The 15927-nt window shown below is 45.6% G+C and overlaps 1 protein-coding gene across 1 annotated transcript in view; it reads left to right on the forward strand.

Moving 5' to 3' along the window:
• Positions 1-15247, forward strand: part of LOC148683682 (uncharacterized) — a 37765-nt gene extending 22518 nt beyond the window's left edge. The window contains exons 21-37 of the mRNA XM_088656702.1: positions 186-304; positions 1861-2028; positions 2350-2561; positions 4167-4270; positions 5183-5301; positions 6065-6232; positions 6533-6741; positions 7320-7423; positions 7678-7796; positions 8371-8529; positions 9598-9806; positions 10400-10503; positions 10651-10769; positions 11492-11665; positions 12623-12825; positions 13722-13825; positions 14418-15247. Coding sequence (XP_088512828.1) covers positions 186-304; positions 1861-2028; positions 2350-2561; positions 4167-4270; positions 5183-5301; positions 6065-6232; positions 6533-6741; positions 7320-7423; positions 7678-7796; positions 8371-8529; positions 9598-9806; positions 10400-10503; positions 10651-10769; positions 11492-11665; positions 12623-12825; positions 13722-13825; positions 14418-14623 — 2600 coding nt within the window. The 3' untranslated portion in view covers positions 14624-15247. The remainder of the gene's footprint in view (positions 1-185; positions 305-1860; positions 2029-2349; positions 2562-4166; positions 4271-5182; positions 5302-6064; positions 6233-6532; positions 6742-7319; positions 7424-7677; positions 7797-8370; positions 8530-9597; positions 9807-10399; positions 10504-10650; positions 10770-11491; positions 11666-12622; positions 12826-13721; positions 13826-14417) is intronic.
• The last annotated feature ends 680 nt before the right edge of the window (positions 15248-15927 follow it).

Raw genomic sequence — 15927 nt, forward strand, 5'->3', positions numbered from 1 at the left:
TGATCAACTTTCATGAATTTGTGTTTTTTTTTTAAAAAAAAATCGCAAATGTATTGGGAAATATGTGGGACTGACTTTAAGATCTGATAAACAAGAAATTTGTTCCTCCATCACTGAGTTGTATCAGGTTTGTAAAGGCTGCTGCAAATGGTTCATGGGGATGAACAGCTTCTTCCTCCTTCCAGGCATTGCATGTGGAAGGCCAACTCAGAGTGTTCAGGAGTGGCTGGAAATCAATCTTGGGAACTTCAGCCAATATGCCCAATACCAGGACCTGCTCAGCTGGAATTTGCATTTTGACGGAGTGAGTATTTTATATCCAGGATCTGTTGCCATGGGACCTTCTCAGGCTTTTTCACTGTAACATTTCTTGTAAACAAGGGAAGTAATTTATGGCCAAAGCAACTTAGCAGATGGTTAAAGATTGCCCAGTATGGGATCCCCTGCTTAGCCTTTTGTGGGTAGGAGAAAGAAGCTTCACTCATACATATAGATGTCTTCATTTGGTTGTTTCACTCAATAGAGAGGAAATCCCCTCAGAAATGTAATTGCTATTTTAGCAAGTCCAATAATTCTCAATCAGTGATGGTGGAAGTGGCATTTTTCAACCTGAGGAAATTTTCATGGTAAACCTTCTGAGGGCTGCATGCCACTGGTGGTCGGGGCCAGAGGCAAAAACCGTGTGGATTGATGGACATGGTTCTCAGTTCTGAGGAGCCAATCAAAAGCCAGAGAGTTCTATACCCCGCCTTTCCACCTTCCATCATGGCACATAGGAGGTGGGATCGCAATTCAAGGATACATTCCAGCCAGGCAAACGCATTGGTGTGAAACACAGAGCAGGGCCAATAGGGGCATAGTCTAGGGAGGAGGTGTGGCTTAGCAAGAGTCCTGAGGGTCATGTAGGGAAGCTTGAAGGGCCGCATTGCCCCCTCTTGGGCCTCAAGTTTTCTTCCTAAACTTGGGTCTCCAGCTGCTTTTGGACTATAATTTCCCTCATCCCTGCCACTGGTCCTGCTAGCTAGGAATGATGGGAGTGTAGTCCAACAATAGCTAGAGACCCAAGTTTGGGAAACCCCGATCTAAATGGTCTAGGGCAGTCCATTGTATCAGGGATAGGGAGCGTGTGGCCCTCTAGGTACTACACTTTCCATCACCCATGACCATTGGCCATACTGGCAGGGGTTGATGGGAGCTGGTGTCTGACAACATCTGTAGGGTGACAAATGTTACCTATCCTTGCATTATATAGACTCACCTTTGGGCAGAAAGATGGTGCTTATTTATTTTTTACCCGCCCTTCACCCTAAGGTCCCAGGGCAGGTGACAACATTAAAACACATTATTAAAGAGCAGTTTAAAACAGCTTGCAGTCACAAAAATAAGGTGGATCCTAAAAATGTGTACCTCAAGTGTCAAATGGCAGGGTAAAGCATCCCAAGGACCATATAGGGAAAGATTTCTTGATTTCCCTGAAGCTTCCCTGCAACAACACAGGTATGATAATACCCAAATATGCTGATTTTCCAGAATAAATGGGCTGGTACAATCCCGATTAATTTCATTTGGGCTCCTTGCTCCCTCGATTCCCCAAACACATTGCCTGACCATAACTCTCACCTCTGCTCCTTGAAGACACATGAGCAAAATCCTGACCTTCCCTAACAATGTTTGTGCGCATTCTATAGCTGACAATTTCCCACTTGAGCAGTAATTTTTCTGGTATTCTCTTGTCTCTCCTGCATTTTTTTAAAAAAAATTGGGTGCAGACTCTAAACCAGAAACATAAGGAGTGCATATGTAGGCATCGCAACCTCTTACAGAAAAATTCACCATCATTTGCTTGATGCTCCCCTGCAGATGGCTGTGCTGCAATCTTTGTCTCCACTGCAACTTGCATCCCTCACTCTGAAGTCTGATGCCATCAATGAAGAGGAGAAGATGTGCCAGATTCTTGCAAGACTGCAGAACAAACCACTGGAAGAGATCTACCAGTATCTGGACCAATTCAACACAGATGCCCATAAAGTATGGCCTTCAAATATTTACTAAAGAAAAGCAAAACTCCAAATCAAGTTGGGTCTTTTTGCCACCCAAACTGACTTTTCTGTTCCCTCACACAACCGACATTGCTTGTACGCATTCTATTGCTGACAGTTTTCACCTGATAAGTTAGAATGTTAATGAACCTTGCATGTATCCCTGCAGCTCAGCTGGGGGGAAGATAAGCAGCAAATCACAGTCAACGGGACAGCCTCTCATAGCCCGTTATAGACAACAAAGTTAAGATAAATCCAAACAGTTAAGCAAAAGTGTTTGCTATTTTTTCCTTCTCTCTTTAAATTGCAGCTTGGAATAACATCTCTCAAAGAGGAAGGTATAAGGCAAAAGATGCTCTCTCATTTTGTGGAGGCGATTGGATCTGAACTCTCAAACTTCAGCCCTGCAAACTGGACTCATTTGCTGTCCACAAGGCTGCTGCTTTTCCTGCCGAGTGTCAGCACCAAGGAATCCAACGAGATCCTGTCTTATGTTTCCGGTTGTGATGCCTTCCAAGCTGTGTGAGTATAAACCACTGTTGTTCTCTTTGTTACAAGTATTCAGAGGAGTGTGCCAACGTGTAAGTAACCCAAATGGTGAATCCCAAGGACAAGAGGGGTGTATCAGCAAATTTTGGGGAAGTGCAGGATTCATGGAAGTACAACAACATATAGGTTGTGGAGGGAGGGGGACACACACACACACACACAAGCAGCCCAATGAAGAATCAGCAAAGTTGGTCCGCCTCACCAACCACAATCTGCCCTCAGCCAGCCCCCATCTTCTTACTTACAACCAGTTCAGGAGGGCAACACTGCCTATTAACTTCCTCCTCCTTAGTCTCAGTGTTGCCCTTGTAGAGAACTCGGTAGAGAAGAGGATGGGGACAGAACTAGAATGGTCTGTCTCTGCCTGTCCTTGGCTCTGTTGCCACCTACTGTTGGGCTCCCTGCCTTCCATCCCAGCAGTCCTCATCAGCACCAGCCACCACTGTTGAGCACGCTCAGTGGGATTCTGTCTGACTCTTGAGTGTGCGGTGGGGGAAACCCCTGCAAACCAGGGGGACTGAAATGGAGTATTGTGGAGGAGGGCATGGCTGGGTTATAAAAACATGGAACAGTCCACACTGCCATATGGTCTCCTTTCTGGTGCACAGGCCAAATTCATTACTGGAAGCTTATATCCAATGGAGTGGGAAACTGAATTAAAAGAGCAGGAAGGAGATTCATGTCTGGGATCCATGTCTGGAGAGAAAAAAGCAACTTATGGTTCAGCCTCCCCCGACCTGGTGCCCTTCAGATGGTTTGGACTGCAACTCCTACCAGCCTGAATCAGCACAGCCATGGTCATCCTTGACCACTGAGCGCTGGTGATGCTGATGGGAGTTGTGCTTTCCAGATTCTTTGGACTACAAGGTTGGGGAAAGCTGGACCATAGTTTTTATGTGTGTTGAAGATGTTGTGATAGATACATTGCGGCTGGTGGGGGACATATTAACTATGTATGAGCACTGCAGGAAGTCATCACTTGGTGTTTCACTCATTAGGTGATGGGCACACAGGTGTGAAGCAGCCTAAAGGTACCATTGTTGCATTGCAATATACCCAGAAAATGTTATGACAGCCATCGCTGAGTCTTTGCTTGTGGGATTTATAGTCCCAAAACTTCTAGAGAGTACCAGATTGGTCTTTAAAGACTCATGGACATCCAACAAAACCGAATACTGGAAGATTCAGGATAGATACAAGGAAATAATTCTTCAAGCAGTGCATAGTTAAAGTCTAGAACTTGCTGCCGCAGGAGGCAGTGATGGCCACCAATATGGATGGCCTTAAAATTGAATTGAACAAATTCATGGAGGATGAAGCTGTCAGTGGCTATGAGCCATGATGGCTATGCTTTATCTCCACTATTGCAGGCAATATGCTTTTGAATACCAGTTGCTGGAAACGGCAAAAAGGGAGAGGTGCTGTTACAGTAAGGTCTTTGCTTGCTGGTTTCCCATTGGGGCATCTGGTCAGCCATTTTGAGAACAGGATTCTGGACTAGATGAGCCACTGGCCTGATCCAGAAGGTTGTTCTTCTGCTCTTAGGCAGACATTTTTGACACAACCTTTTTCGTTCAGGGTGTCCTCGCTGAGCCAAGTTTACTCTGCAATACTACCAACCAACCAACTAGGCATCTACAAGACCTTGTTCTCCTACCTTGACAACCAGCACAAGACCACAGGTAACTCGGTGGCACCATTTTAAGTTTGCAGTACAAGGCCATGGATTAGAAGGGGGGAGAAAGTTGATCCAGTTTCTGTTTAAAGGCATATCTACCTAATTTGGTGCCCTCATTACATATATTTAGGAACCAGACAAAAATGTTCCTCTTCAACAGGCCTTTGGGTGAATATATTGTAAACCACCTTATGATATTCAGATGAAGGGTGGTATAGAAATTTAAATATTAATAATAATAATTCACACTTTCTGAAACAATATGAGAATGAAAATACTGCAGTCCTTTGAGCATTACACTTCTCTGAATTTTGCAACACAGTGCTCCAGTCAAATCATGTAGAAAAAAATGTGGATGCCAGCGTAAAGTATGTATAAAAATGCACGTATTCGTGGAAAATAGCAGGCAAAAATGCATTATATTTGGGAACATTGCTTTGCAAAAAAAAATGTGTATATTAGGCAGAACTACATACAAGCCTGTGTATATTGGGGGGAACTATTCTCCCATATATTGGGTGTTTTGTTTTGTTTTTAAAAATTACAAACTGAAATGGAAATGTGGAGAACTGAACTAAAGATTGGGAAAATGAAAAACTGAGGGAGACTGAAATTGACAGATTCCTCCATCCCTAGCCGTGGGCAATGTGTGATGCCAGGATGGTGGTGTTTAGGCACTTTAGAGAGCTGGTGGGGAACAGAGGTAGAGGCACGAGTCCCTGGGAATGGGGCCTGAGAGGGATCCAGCAGGGAGGTGGGCACCTAGGGGAGTATTCATTCCTCTTGAGTAGGAATAGAGAGATCAAACCCACCCAGTTTTGAATTCTTGGCCGAATGAGTTGCCACCTGCAACTATGCCAATGAATCCCACATGGAGCTCTGTTCAGAAAGGCTTGTTTGTTTACCGGCACTGCAGGATCGGCATGTACCTCCAACACCGGGGATTCCGAGGCATGGCTGCAAGATAACCTGGGGGCCTTCACAGCCCAAGCTCCTTACGGCGATTTCACCACGCTGGTGGCCACGTTCAATGGGGTATGTTGCAGAGGTTGCTCTGTGTTGATACATAATGCCCACCCTTTGCTCCAGAACCCCACCCCCGCCAAATGATTAGGGCCCCATGAAGTCTATTTCGCATTAGACTCCTCCTGAAAAGGGGAAGAGGGCAGAGCAGTTGCTTTGCATGCAGAAGGTCCTTGGTTCAATCCCTAGCGCCTTCAAAGAGGGCTGGGTGAGACTCCTGCCAGAGAAACCCTGGAGTGCTGCTGCCAGTCAGTGTAGACCAGGCATCCCCAAACTTCGGCTCTCCAGATGTTTTGGACTACAGTTCCCATCTTCCCCAACCACTGGTCCTGTTAGCTAGGGATCATGGGAGTTGTAGGCCAAAACATCTGGAGGGCCGCAGTTTGGGGATGCCTGGTATAGACAATCCTGAGTGAGCTGGGTCAGGGAGAGGTCAGTTCTGTGAGTTTTCCCACATTCCACACTTGCAAAATCATAATAATAATAATTCATTTCAGGGGTGTGTGGAAGTGAATATTCTGCACAATAGCCCAATTGAGGAGCTTCATCCCACACTTGGGAGAGGGAAGGAGCTGCCTTCCTTTCTCCCTCCCCAAATATTCTAAAGCGGCTTTCCCCAATTGGGTACCTTCCAGGTGTCTTGGACTACAATTCCCATCAGCCCCAGCAAGCACTGGGGCGGATGGGAGTTGTAGTCCAAAACATCTGGAGGGCACCAGACTGGGGGAGGGTTGAAGAAGTCTCTAAGTATGTCCTCGAATGTGTGTTTTTACAGTTTGATGTCCGGGACAACCTCACTGCCACCCAACTAGCTCATGTCTTTTTTGCCTCTGGCGCCCTGGATGATCCTGATAAAGTCAGCGCCGTTCTGGAACCTTTGGAGAACAAGCCTGTTGAGGACACTCTTGCTTTTATGACAGAGTTTGCAGCCTTGGCTGCTCAGGTGAGTTGTCTTTTGTTAGCTTTGGTTTATATCCATTCGATAAGATCTCTTTTCTTTCTGGAGCTCTCCTGGTGCTGCATCCTTCGCTGGTTCTATTTGGGGACACCTGAGGCCCAGTGTGGTGTGGTGGTAAGAGTGTCGGACTAGGACCTGGGAGACAGGGGTTCAAACCCCCACTCGGCCATGAAACTCTGTCTCTCTGCCATTCTTCTCTCCAGCACAATCACATTCCTCTGTGCTACTCTGGCCATTTTGAAGGCTGGGGCCATGACCTGTTCTTTCTGTGTTTCTGGTTGGCAGAGCGGCGTGACATTCCTGGCAAACACAGAGGTGAGGGACAAGATATTTGACGTCATCTTCAGCAAATTACAGAGCCTGCTAACGACAGCCGGCACCTCCCAGTACAAAGACTGGTTCCAGAAAACATTGACCCTCATGCTTCCCAGCATCAACGCCACAGCCCTGGCAGCCGTTCCAAAGAGTATTCCCTGCAGCACTTTCAAAGCCATGTGAGTCTTCAACCATCTGCAGGTTTGCCAGGAGGGGGCAAAGGAAGAAGTTTCCAGGCCCAATTTAAAGTGCTGATTTTGACTGATAAAGCCTTGTGTGGTTCAGGACCCCAATACCTCAAAGATAGCCTCTCCACATATGAACCATCCCAGACCCCATGATCGCCATCTTCATGTGCCCCCTCCAAGAGAGATTCAGAAGGTGGCAATTTGAGAACAGGCCTTCTCAGTGGTGGCTCCCTGCTTGTGGAAGGCTCACCTGGCATCATTGTTGCATATCTTTAGGCGCCAGGCAAAAGCATTTGTTTTCTGCCAGGCCTTCGGCTTTTAATCATCTGTGGCCTTCTTGAATGGGTGGGGCTGTTTTAATCCTGCCTTTTAAAAATAAGAATGAGTTTTAGATTTTTCTGTTTTGTTCAACGCTGGTTGAATGTATGTGTTGTTATCGTAAGTTACTTTTCTAAGAAAAAAGAAATCTATTAAGTTTAAATCTTCACCACCATCATTAGCAAACAAGAGGTTAACTGTTATAAAGACTTCAATACGTTTCCCCTCCTGTTCCTTCCTCTCCCACCCAGAATGGCTGGCTTGGATGGCAGCTTTCAACATATGTCATCAGACAGTCGCCAAGATGTCTACAACTTTGCCAAAGGCTACCTGATGACCAAGACGTCTCAAGGAGGTAGGTGTCAAAACCAGAAGGTGTTTGCTAGGTGGGTGGAATTGCTATGCTTGCTTCCCAGATGGGAGAGGGTGATGTTGTTACTGGAAAAAAAGTTGGACCATTGGTACAGTTCAGTATAAGGCTGTTTCCTCTGCTCCTTTGCCACTCATAGCAGCTGTATCATGCCCCCAGTGCAAATGGAATATTTGCATTTCATGGATACACACAATTATTCTCTAAGAGTGGTTTTTTTCTTTTTCTTTTCATTCCAGGAGATCCCTGTACTGAGAATACTCGGGGCAGCTTGGGTTGGTTAACAGCCAACTTGGGGTCCTTCAGCTCATTAGCCAGTTATAAAGACTTGGTTGCCATGAATGGAGATTTCTACCCGGTAAGTGACCTTGCTGGACCAGGGGCAGGGGCATAGCTGCCAAGTTTTCGCTTTTCTCGCGAGGAAGCCTATTCAGCATAAGGGAAAATCCCTGTAAAAAAGGGATAACGGCAGCTATGGGCAGAGGCTTATTCATGACTTGGCCAAAAGTATGTGTGTGGGGTGTGTGTGTGTGGATTAATTCCACATTTAAAGGTGAGCCTAGTTAATTTGCCCGTTTCCCCAAACAATAAAAAAACCAAAATGTAGCCACCTTTTGAAATTTGAACCCTCCGAATTTTGCAATGCTCTCTTCCAACCAACCAGTGGTTCTGAAAACACTCTTCCAACTAACCAGCGTTTACCAGAATCCATATTTAAGGGGGAATTGTGCATGAATATATTGCACAATTAAATGAATATATTAGAGAAAACAACATACAAAAATACATCTTGTTAGGGGAAATTGCTTGGCAAACATGCACATTCATCAAAACTGTCTGTTGGGCGAAAGTTGGACAAAATTGACAGATCCCTCTGTCCTTACTTAGCTGGCAGTTTCCTTTGCTAAGAACCAGCTTTACTCATTCTTTAGATGGATGCAGTTGCAAGACTCACGCCATCTCAACTGGCTGAGTACACACTGGTGAGTGGCACCCTGCGCGACAGTGACAAAGCCGGGAAGGTCTTTGGCTCCCTCGATTCACACAACATTGGAGAATTCATGGATGCTTTCAATGCGGCTGCCCAACAGGTTTGCAAGACTCCCCTCTTCCTCACCTCTGCCTTGTTCAAAGTGCAGCAGCAAGGCTCATTCAGTTTGTTACTTAATTCTACTAGTGTTAACGTCAACCAGCCAACAGAGAATGTGAGAGGTATTACTTAGCAACCAGGTAGAATAGTATGATATTCAGGTGAGACAGCATGTGATCTGATTGCCTGTGTAGTTCTGGGGGAGTTTCCCCCCCTCTTTATGTTTGGTTGAATGTCTCACTGCCCTGTACAAGGCCTCAACTGAAAGACAAATGCTCTCTGTCGTTTCTTTTCAAATTATACACAGTTTGGGTTCACTTTGCTCAGTAAAGTGTTATCATGACTTTTATCTCTGGACTCTGTCTACATTAATGAAGTGACTTTGCTAACACATCTCCCTATTGAAGCTTGCTCCATTAGAGTGATGGGGTATTGCCCAACAGCCTTACGTCAACCTCCCCAACCTGGTGCCCTTCAGATGTTTCCGACTTCAACTCCAATCAACCCCAGCCAGCACTGGAGGACAACAGTTTCCCAATGGCAGCTATAGATCATGCCAGCCAGGGCTGATAGGACTTGCAGTCCCAAACTTCCGGAGAGTACCAGGTTGGGGAAGACCATTATACAGGCTAAGCAGGTTGCTACTAAACAGAGGGTCTTCTCTGCATTGGCACCTCAGCTCAAGAACTTCCTCCCCAAGCCCATTTGCTTGGCGCTGCCTTTGGTTAGCCTATCTTGTTGAATTAACCTCTTACAGCAGTGACTATTGGCCTGCCTTTAGCTGTTGTCTACTGATTTATTTGCAGATTTGTTTTATGCTGTGCCATTTCATCTGTGGGCTTTTTCCTTAGCTGTGTTTATTGCTGATCATCTACCCCAAGGGTATCTAATATGGTCACCTTCAGATATTTTGGACTACAGCTCCCATTGACTGATGATGGGAGCTGAGGTCCACAACATCTAGAGGGCACCCAGTAAATTATACACTTTGACATTAGGATGTTAGTTAGCTAGGCACACCTGTCCTCCTAACGCTGTACCTTCTGTGCTTTTTGCTTTCTTCTTAAAGCACCAGCTCGCTCAGCTGCCCAACTTGGAGACCAAACGGTTCATCCTTGGCGAGATCTTCTGCCACTTGAGTGGTGTGCTGAAGCTCTTCACCGCAGAGGACTATGCTATGTGGTTTGGGCAAAGGCTCCCTCTCTTCTTGAGCAGTCTTGATGCCCAGAAACTCGGCTTCCTGCCCAGTGACATGTCCTGTGATTCTCTGGCAGCCATGTAGGTACCAACTCCATGCCTATCCCAAGGTGGGGGTGATGGTGGGGGTCATTTGGCGTGGCCCAGCAAAGGGTGAGGAAAACAACCACAGAACCTCAAAAACTGCATTGCTCCGAGTCAGGCGGTTGGTCCATCGAACTCAGTATTGTCTACACTGACTGGCAGCTGTTCCCCAGGGTTTCAGGTGGGAATCTCCCCTAGCCCTACCTGGAGATTGAACTTGGCACCTTCTGCATGCAAAGCAGATGTTCTGCCTACTGAGTTCTGCCCATTATCATAGGAAACTGCCTTATACTGAGTCAGACCATTGGTTCATCTAGCTCAGTATTGCCAACAAAGGTTGGAAGCAGCTCTCCAGTATTTCAGACAGAGAGCCTTTCCAAGCACTACCTGGAGATGTTGCAGATTGAAATTGGGACCTTCTGCATGCAGAGCAGGTGCCCAGTCACTGGGCGATGGGCCTCCTCCCCAGTTGTCAATGGAAGATGCTTTGTTGATCCAAAATGCCTCCCCCTAACTTCACTCCTCCCTTCTTTTGAATCTCCAAACTGAGTATTATTACTTCGATTACACCCTCCTTTCTAATCTTGCAGAGTGGAGGGTTTAAATGATCACCATGCCAACAGCACATTTGAAAATCCAAATGATATATTCTCCTTCATAAAGAGGATTCTTGAATTCCAAGAAGAAAATTCAGGTAAACAAAAGAAGCACATCTCCCCACCCCATGGCACACTTTACCTTCTACCCACCCTTGATGAAGACTCTCTCCAGAATGCTAAACCTCAGAAATGGGCGTATGCATTGCTAATTCTCTTTCTCTCTCTTTATGATTTTTCCACAGGTTCTGCCTGCACTCAGGGTGCCTCCACAGACCAAGAGTGGCTGAGCAAGTTCTTTGGACCCTTTTCTGCCTATGGCTCCTACTCAGATTTCACTGCATTGAAAAGCGACTTCCGTGGGGTGAGAGCAGCGCAGACTTTGGGATTTAACATTTGTAGTGTTCTTGACTCTGGGCTGGTTCAGGCATAACACTAATTCATGGGTCACCAATATATTGCCCTTGAGGCCTTTCCTTGGTGCCCACAAAGCCTCTACGGGCCCCTCCCCCATCAATGCTCCCCTTGGGCATGAGATGGTGAGCATGCTTAACTTTCTCTCTCTGGAAAAGTACATAGAGCTAAAAGAGGAAGTTGGAAGAATGGCGTTTTTTCCCACTTCCTCTCCCAGCTCTTTGTGTTTTTCAAGGCTCAGATTAATTCTGCTGGGGCTGACTTTAACTGAGAAAAACATTGTGTGTGTGTGTTTTCTCTTTTCCTGTCCTTCTCAAGATGCAGGGCAGGGGTGCTGATCCAAAGAGAGTAGTGGCTTGAGGAAGTAGTGCCCATGGCAGTCACCCCAAAATCCAAATGTATCCATGCGCTAAACATGGTTGGCAGCCCCTACACTAAACAATAGTTTAGCTTTAATAAGCTCACTCAAGGAAGAGTTTGGAAGCTTTCACCTCCTTTTTTTTAAATAAAAAAACTGCAGTTTCCAGTGTCACCTAAACCTTAGTAAACTGTGGTTTAATCTGCACCTTACTGACTCAGTGATTCCTGGAAGCTTGGGGTGTCTGAAGAGTTCTGGATTCTGAGCTTGAGCCTGGTTTCCATCCAACGCCAGCTCTGTGTTTCCAAATGCAGGTGGATTCCTTGGACCTCTTCTCCGCCACTACCTTGGCTCAGTTGTCCACTGAAGGTCACACCATTTACAGCAGCTCAGCCATGGTGCTCGTCTTCCAAGCCATCCAGAGAAAGAAGGAGCCAGAGCAATTCCTCAGCACATACCTGGATGAGTTCAACACCCTGGTGCTGAAGGTAAACAAGAAGCTTGTTTACAGACTTCTCCAGGGCTGGAGACAGACTGTGATTTTCTGCAGCGTAACTGGAGCACTGGAGGTCAACTCCAATGGGAATGCATGATTTGTGACCTTTGGGGCAACTGGAAATTACTCCAGAGCAGTAGATTTCAACCTATGTAGCACAACCTTCATCAGGATGGGGTCCGCCTGATGTTTGGGACTCCAGATCACCCTTTCCAATTTTCTACAGACTTTCAAAACTGGTGTAATTGCCAAGGGTTCTCATTACTAGCCCATTGTTCTCCATTGTGTGAAACGTTGTCAACTGATTTCATCTATCCTTTTGGGTGTAGTTGCAAAATCAGAAGCCCCTTCATGATAACCACAGTCCCACCCCCTTCTAAGATTGCACAACAATCTTATAATATTTAACAATTAGAGTTGCATTATAACAATCAAAGCAGATCTCCATGGGTTGCCCTTCAGCTACATTTACTATTTTTTTGTGCACTTACTTGGGCAAATGGTTCAGAGTTCTCCAATATCTCCGTTTGGAGTGACTTAGATTGTGTTTTCCTTGGAGTTCCATTGTACGTAACAGAATGTACACACCATTCTCTTGAAGCTGGAGCACCTAGTGTTGTCAGTGTTCCTAAATGCTCAGCTTTGGAGTATATGGGACAACTCATTGGTCTTCTTCCTGTGTGCCTTCTCCAGAGTGACCCTAGGAGCCCATCTTCAGTGGCTCACTCACCTCCTTTCATTCTGATTGACTACAATCAGCACTAAGGGTGAAAAGATTTATTCTCAATGGCTTCAAAGTTCCCCTGGTTGGGTAGCTCTAGGATGCTGAAGACAGGGACCCTGCTGCAGAAATAGTAACATGTCTTCAACACTTCTGCTTCCACCTATAACCTGATCTTCAAAGAAGTCACACTTATTCCCTGTTTTTTTCTATTGCTTCTTCCTCCAGAACCGTGGCTTGTTGAGCAATCCCAAAGTGCGGGACACTATGCTGATGCTATCGGCGGAGATTGTTTTCCCACAGATTGCCACCAGTTCCCCGGAAGACACAAACACTTGGTTCCAGAAACTCAACCTCCTCCTCCCGGGTGTCAATGGAACAATTCTTGAGCTGCTACCCCTGGGTATGCCCTGCCCATATTACCAAACCATGTAAGTAGCTGGCATACATTTACCTCAGTAGTTTCTAGGTCCCTTCACATAGTTGGGTAACAGACAGAGGTTACCTCTTGTAAACATTAGTGGCTACCAGACAATGTGAGCCTTGAGCATCCATCCTGATTTGTTGTTGAGACCAGATTCCGCTGCCTCGAGCAAGTGTTATTCCAACACTTTCCAGTGCATTTTACTATAATTTTACTATAACTTGGGGAAGCGGGTTTATTGTGCAAGATCTCCCACTCAGCTTCATTTGAGTAACTTTAATTTGAATGCCAGTTGCTAGCACAGGACAGCCGAGTGCTCTTGTGGTCAGATCCTGCTTGTAGGTTTCCCACAGGCATTTGGGTGGTCACTTTGAGAACAGGCTGCTAGACTAGATGGGCCACTGGCCTGATCCAGCAGAGCTCCTCTTATGTTCTTATACAGTATTCTTAATCCCCACCCCACCCCAAAATAACAGCTACACCCAGTTAAGGACACAAAGGCTGGTTTCATCTGGGTTGCATGCAATGATAGTCCTACTCAGAGCAGACCCATTGAAATTGATGGCCATGACTATCTTAGGTTCATTCATCTCAGTGGGTCTATTCTGAGTCAAACTTAGTGGAACACAACCCTCTATTTCCAAAAAAGACTCCAGAGCCAGTTGCAAGCAGGGTGAGAAAGCGATAGCCCTCCCAAACTATTGTTTGTTCTCTGTACCTTGTGCTCTGAGGTACGGTGCCTCTGAATATGTGTGCTCCATTTCATTTCTATGGTTTAAAGTCATTGATGAGGCCTATGCTGGAGAAAGGGCAGGTTGGATGCTGGTAAATGAATATGGTGAATAGGTGAAAAACAAGTGCGACTCAAGCCAATGTGTGGAATTGCTTGTGTTTCTTCCTCAGTGTGAAAGCGATGGATGGTCTCTACTCAACATTATCAGCCAGGAAGAGGCAAGATGTGTATGGCTTCCAGAAGGCTTATTTAGCTGCTCAGTTTGCTGATTCAGGTAAGGAACCAAAGGGGCAGGTCGTCGGAATTTCACCTTGATGCAGGAGTGGATCAAGCTGGCAAACCAAATCCTTATCTTCCCTGCCCCCTGTGGGCCAAGCTTGACAGGGGAGCATGGTGGCTCACCTGCCCATCACTTGATGCCACAGGTGACCCATTTTTGTCACCATGGCTTGAACTTCAGTCACATGGGCCAAAGTGCTGTGCTGTGAAAGCCGCAACAACCAGCTCATTGGCAGCACTTGCAAAGCCCTCTTGATGACCGGCTGATGTGTGATGTCAGGTGTTAGGCAGGGTGGTGGTGGGGGTCTGGGCCAAATGGGAAGCCTGGTGGACCTAATTATTGAGCCTTCCCCCAACCTCAACCACTACTTCAGTTGCTGAGTGTTTATGAACAGTTTATCTGCTTTGAAGTTTATCTCTTCGGTGCTTGGGGCAAACTGTTCTGTTGGTTAGAAGAAGGGCAGGGAAAAAGGAGGAGGGGGTGTAATAGACTTCCAACATTATTTTTGCACAAATTCATCACTTGTAAGGAACCCAACTATGGATTTTAGTTCGTCTTCGCTTGACACATTCTCTTGCCTCCACAGGGTCAGCGTGCGATGGTGGGACTACAGGAATCCGAGACTGGCTGACAAAGAATTTGGGGGAGTTTTGCGCAGTGGCTAAGCTGAGCGAACTTCAAGCTTTTTACCCAGAACTTGATGGAGTAAGTTTTTCTCGGCACTGTGCTCCAGTGGGGGCTGCCCCACCTTTCCCCCCTGCAGGGAACAGTAGCAGCCCTGTGCAACGATGAAAGTATCTTCATCCAGCCTAAAAGCGACAAAAGGGAGCTGACATGTCTTTAAGGGAAAGGATTGATGTTCTCTGCCAGTCTCTCTATATTCCACTCTTTCTTCTCTTCTTGAGTTTTCAAACTACTGCTTGCTTTAGAAAGTAAATACTTCAGAAATCAACCTGATTGGCAACCAAATTGTCTTTCTCTAAGGTCGGTGTTTAGTTTAATCAGTAGCAATCGGGGGAACAAATTTCTCCTGTAATGGTTCTGTTTTCGATGCTCGAGTATCATCAATAAGCTGAGAAGCAGCAAAATGAAGCCATGCGTTTTCTTCTAAAGCAAACACAGATTTTTAACACAGGCAGTATAATGTTTTCAAGAACAGTATGGACATGGAAAATCACCCATGAATTTTGTCAACATTTATGCAAGAAAGGTTTTTTTTGGGTGGGTATGTTCCTTACATATTTTAAAAAGAACACTGTATTTAACAATGTAACAACTGTTCTAAATCAAAAATGATTTTTCTGTGTTTTGGAAATGGTTGCTGATATCCAGAGCCTCGTCTCTCTACCCGCTTTTTATTCTGTGGTTGTGTTGATCAGTTCAATTAATAAAATAATAATAATGTTGAAAACAGTTGAATTGCTATGTTTCATGGTGGTGTTTTCTTTAAGAACAGACACACACACACAGACACGCAATGTGGTCCTTTTTAACCCCACACCCATGCCCCCGAAAGGTGGGATCAGACATGGGATGGAGTAGAAATTCAGTCCAATTCACACTTCACTTGCAGTTTCTGCAACAATACATTAACAGAAACCCAGTAGTATCCTTTGAACTTTGCACCGCTCCAGATTTTGCAATGCAGTGCTCCACCCAAGCAATATATACGAAAGATGGAGCAACGCAGGCCTAAAAATGCATATACTGTAGGAGTAAAGGATAGCATGCAAAAACACATTATGCTAGGGGGAATTGCTTTGCACAAATGTGCCCATCAAGGAAAACTGCATAAAAAATGTGTATGTTAGGAGAAATATGCACTAAAATGCTTCTGAATTTAATGAAGGCTTAACCAAAATTTAAAACACACACAAAATGATTTGGAAAAATGAGAAACAGAGAACAACTGAAACTGATTAGGCCAGCCCTACATGGGATACTGAGTGTTTCAACCAACTGATTGCTACTGATTGAACTAAACTTAAAAGCATCTTTTGCCAACCTGTGGCCCTCCAGCCTCTTTTGGACTACAACTCCCATCAGCCACAGTCTTGCAGGGGGGGGGAGTGGGGTGGCCAGTATCTGCAGCAGGA

The sequence above is a fragment of the Zootoca vivipara genome, chromosome 13 (genome assembly GCF_965207765.1).
Source record: "Zootoca vivipara chromosome 13, rZooViv2.hap1.1, whole genome shotgun sequence".
Taxonomy (NCBI): Eukaryota; Metazoa; Chordata; class Lepidosauria; order Squamata; family Lacertidae; genus Zootoca; species Zootoca vivipara.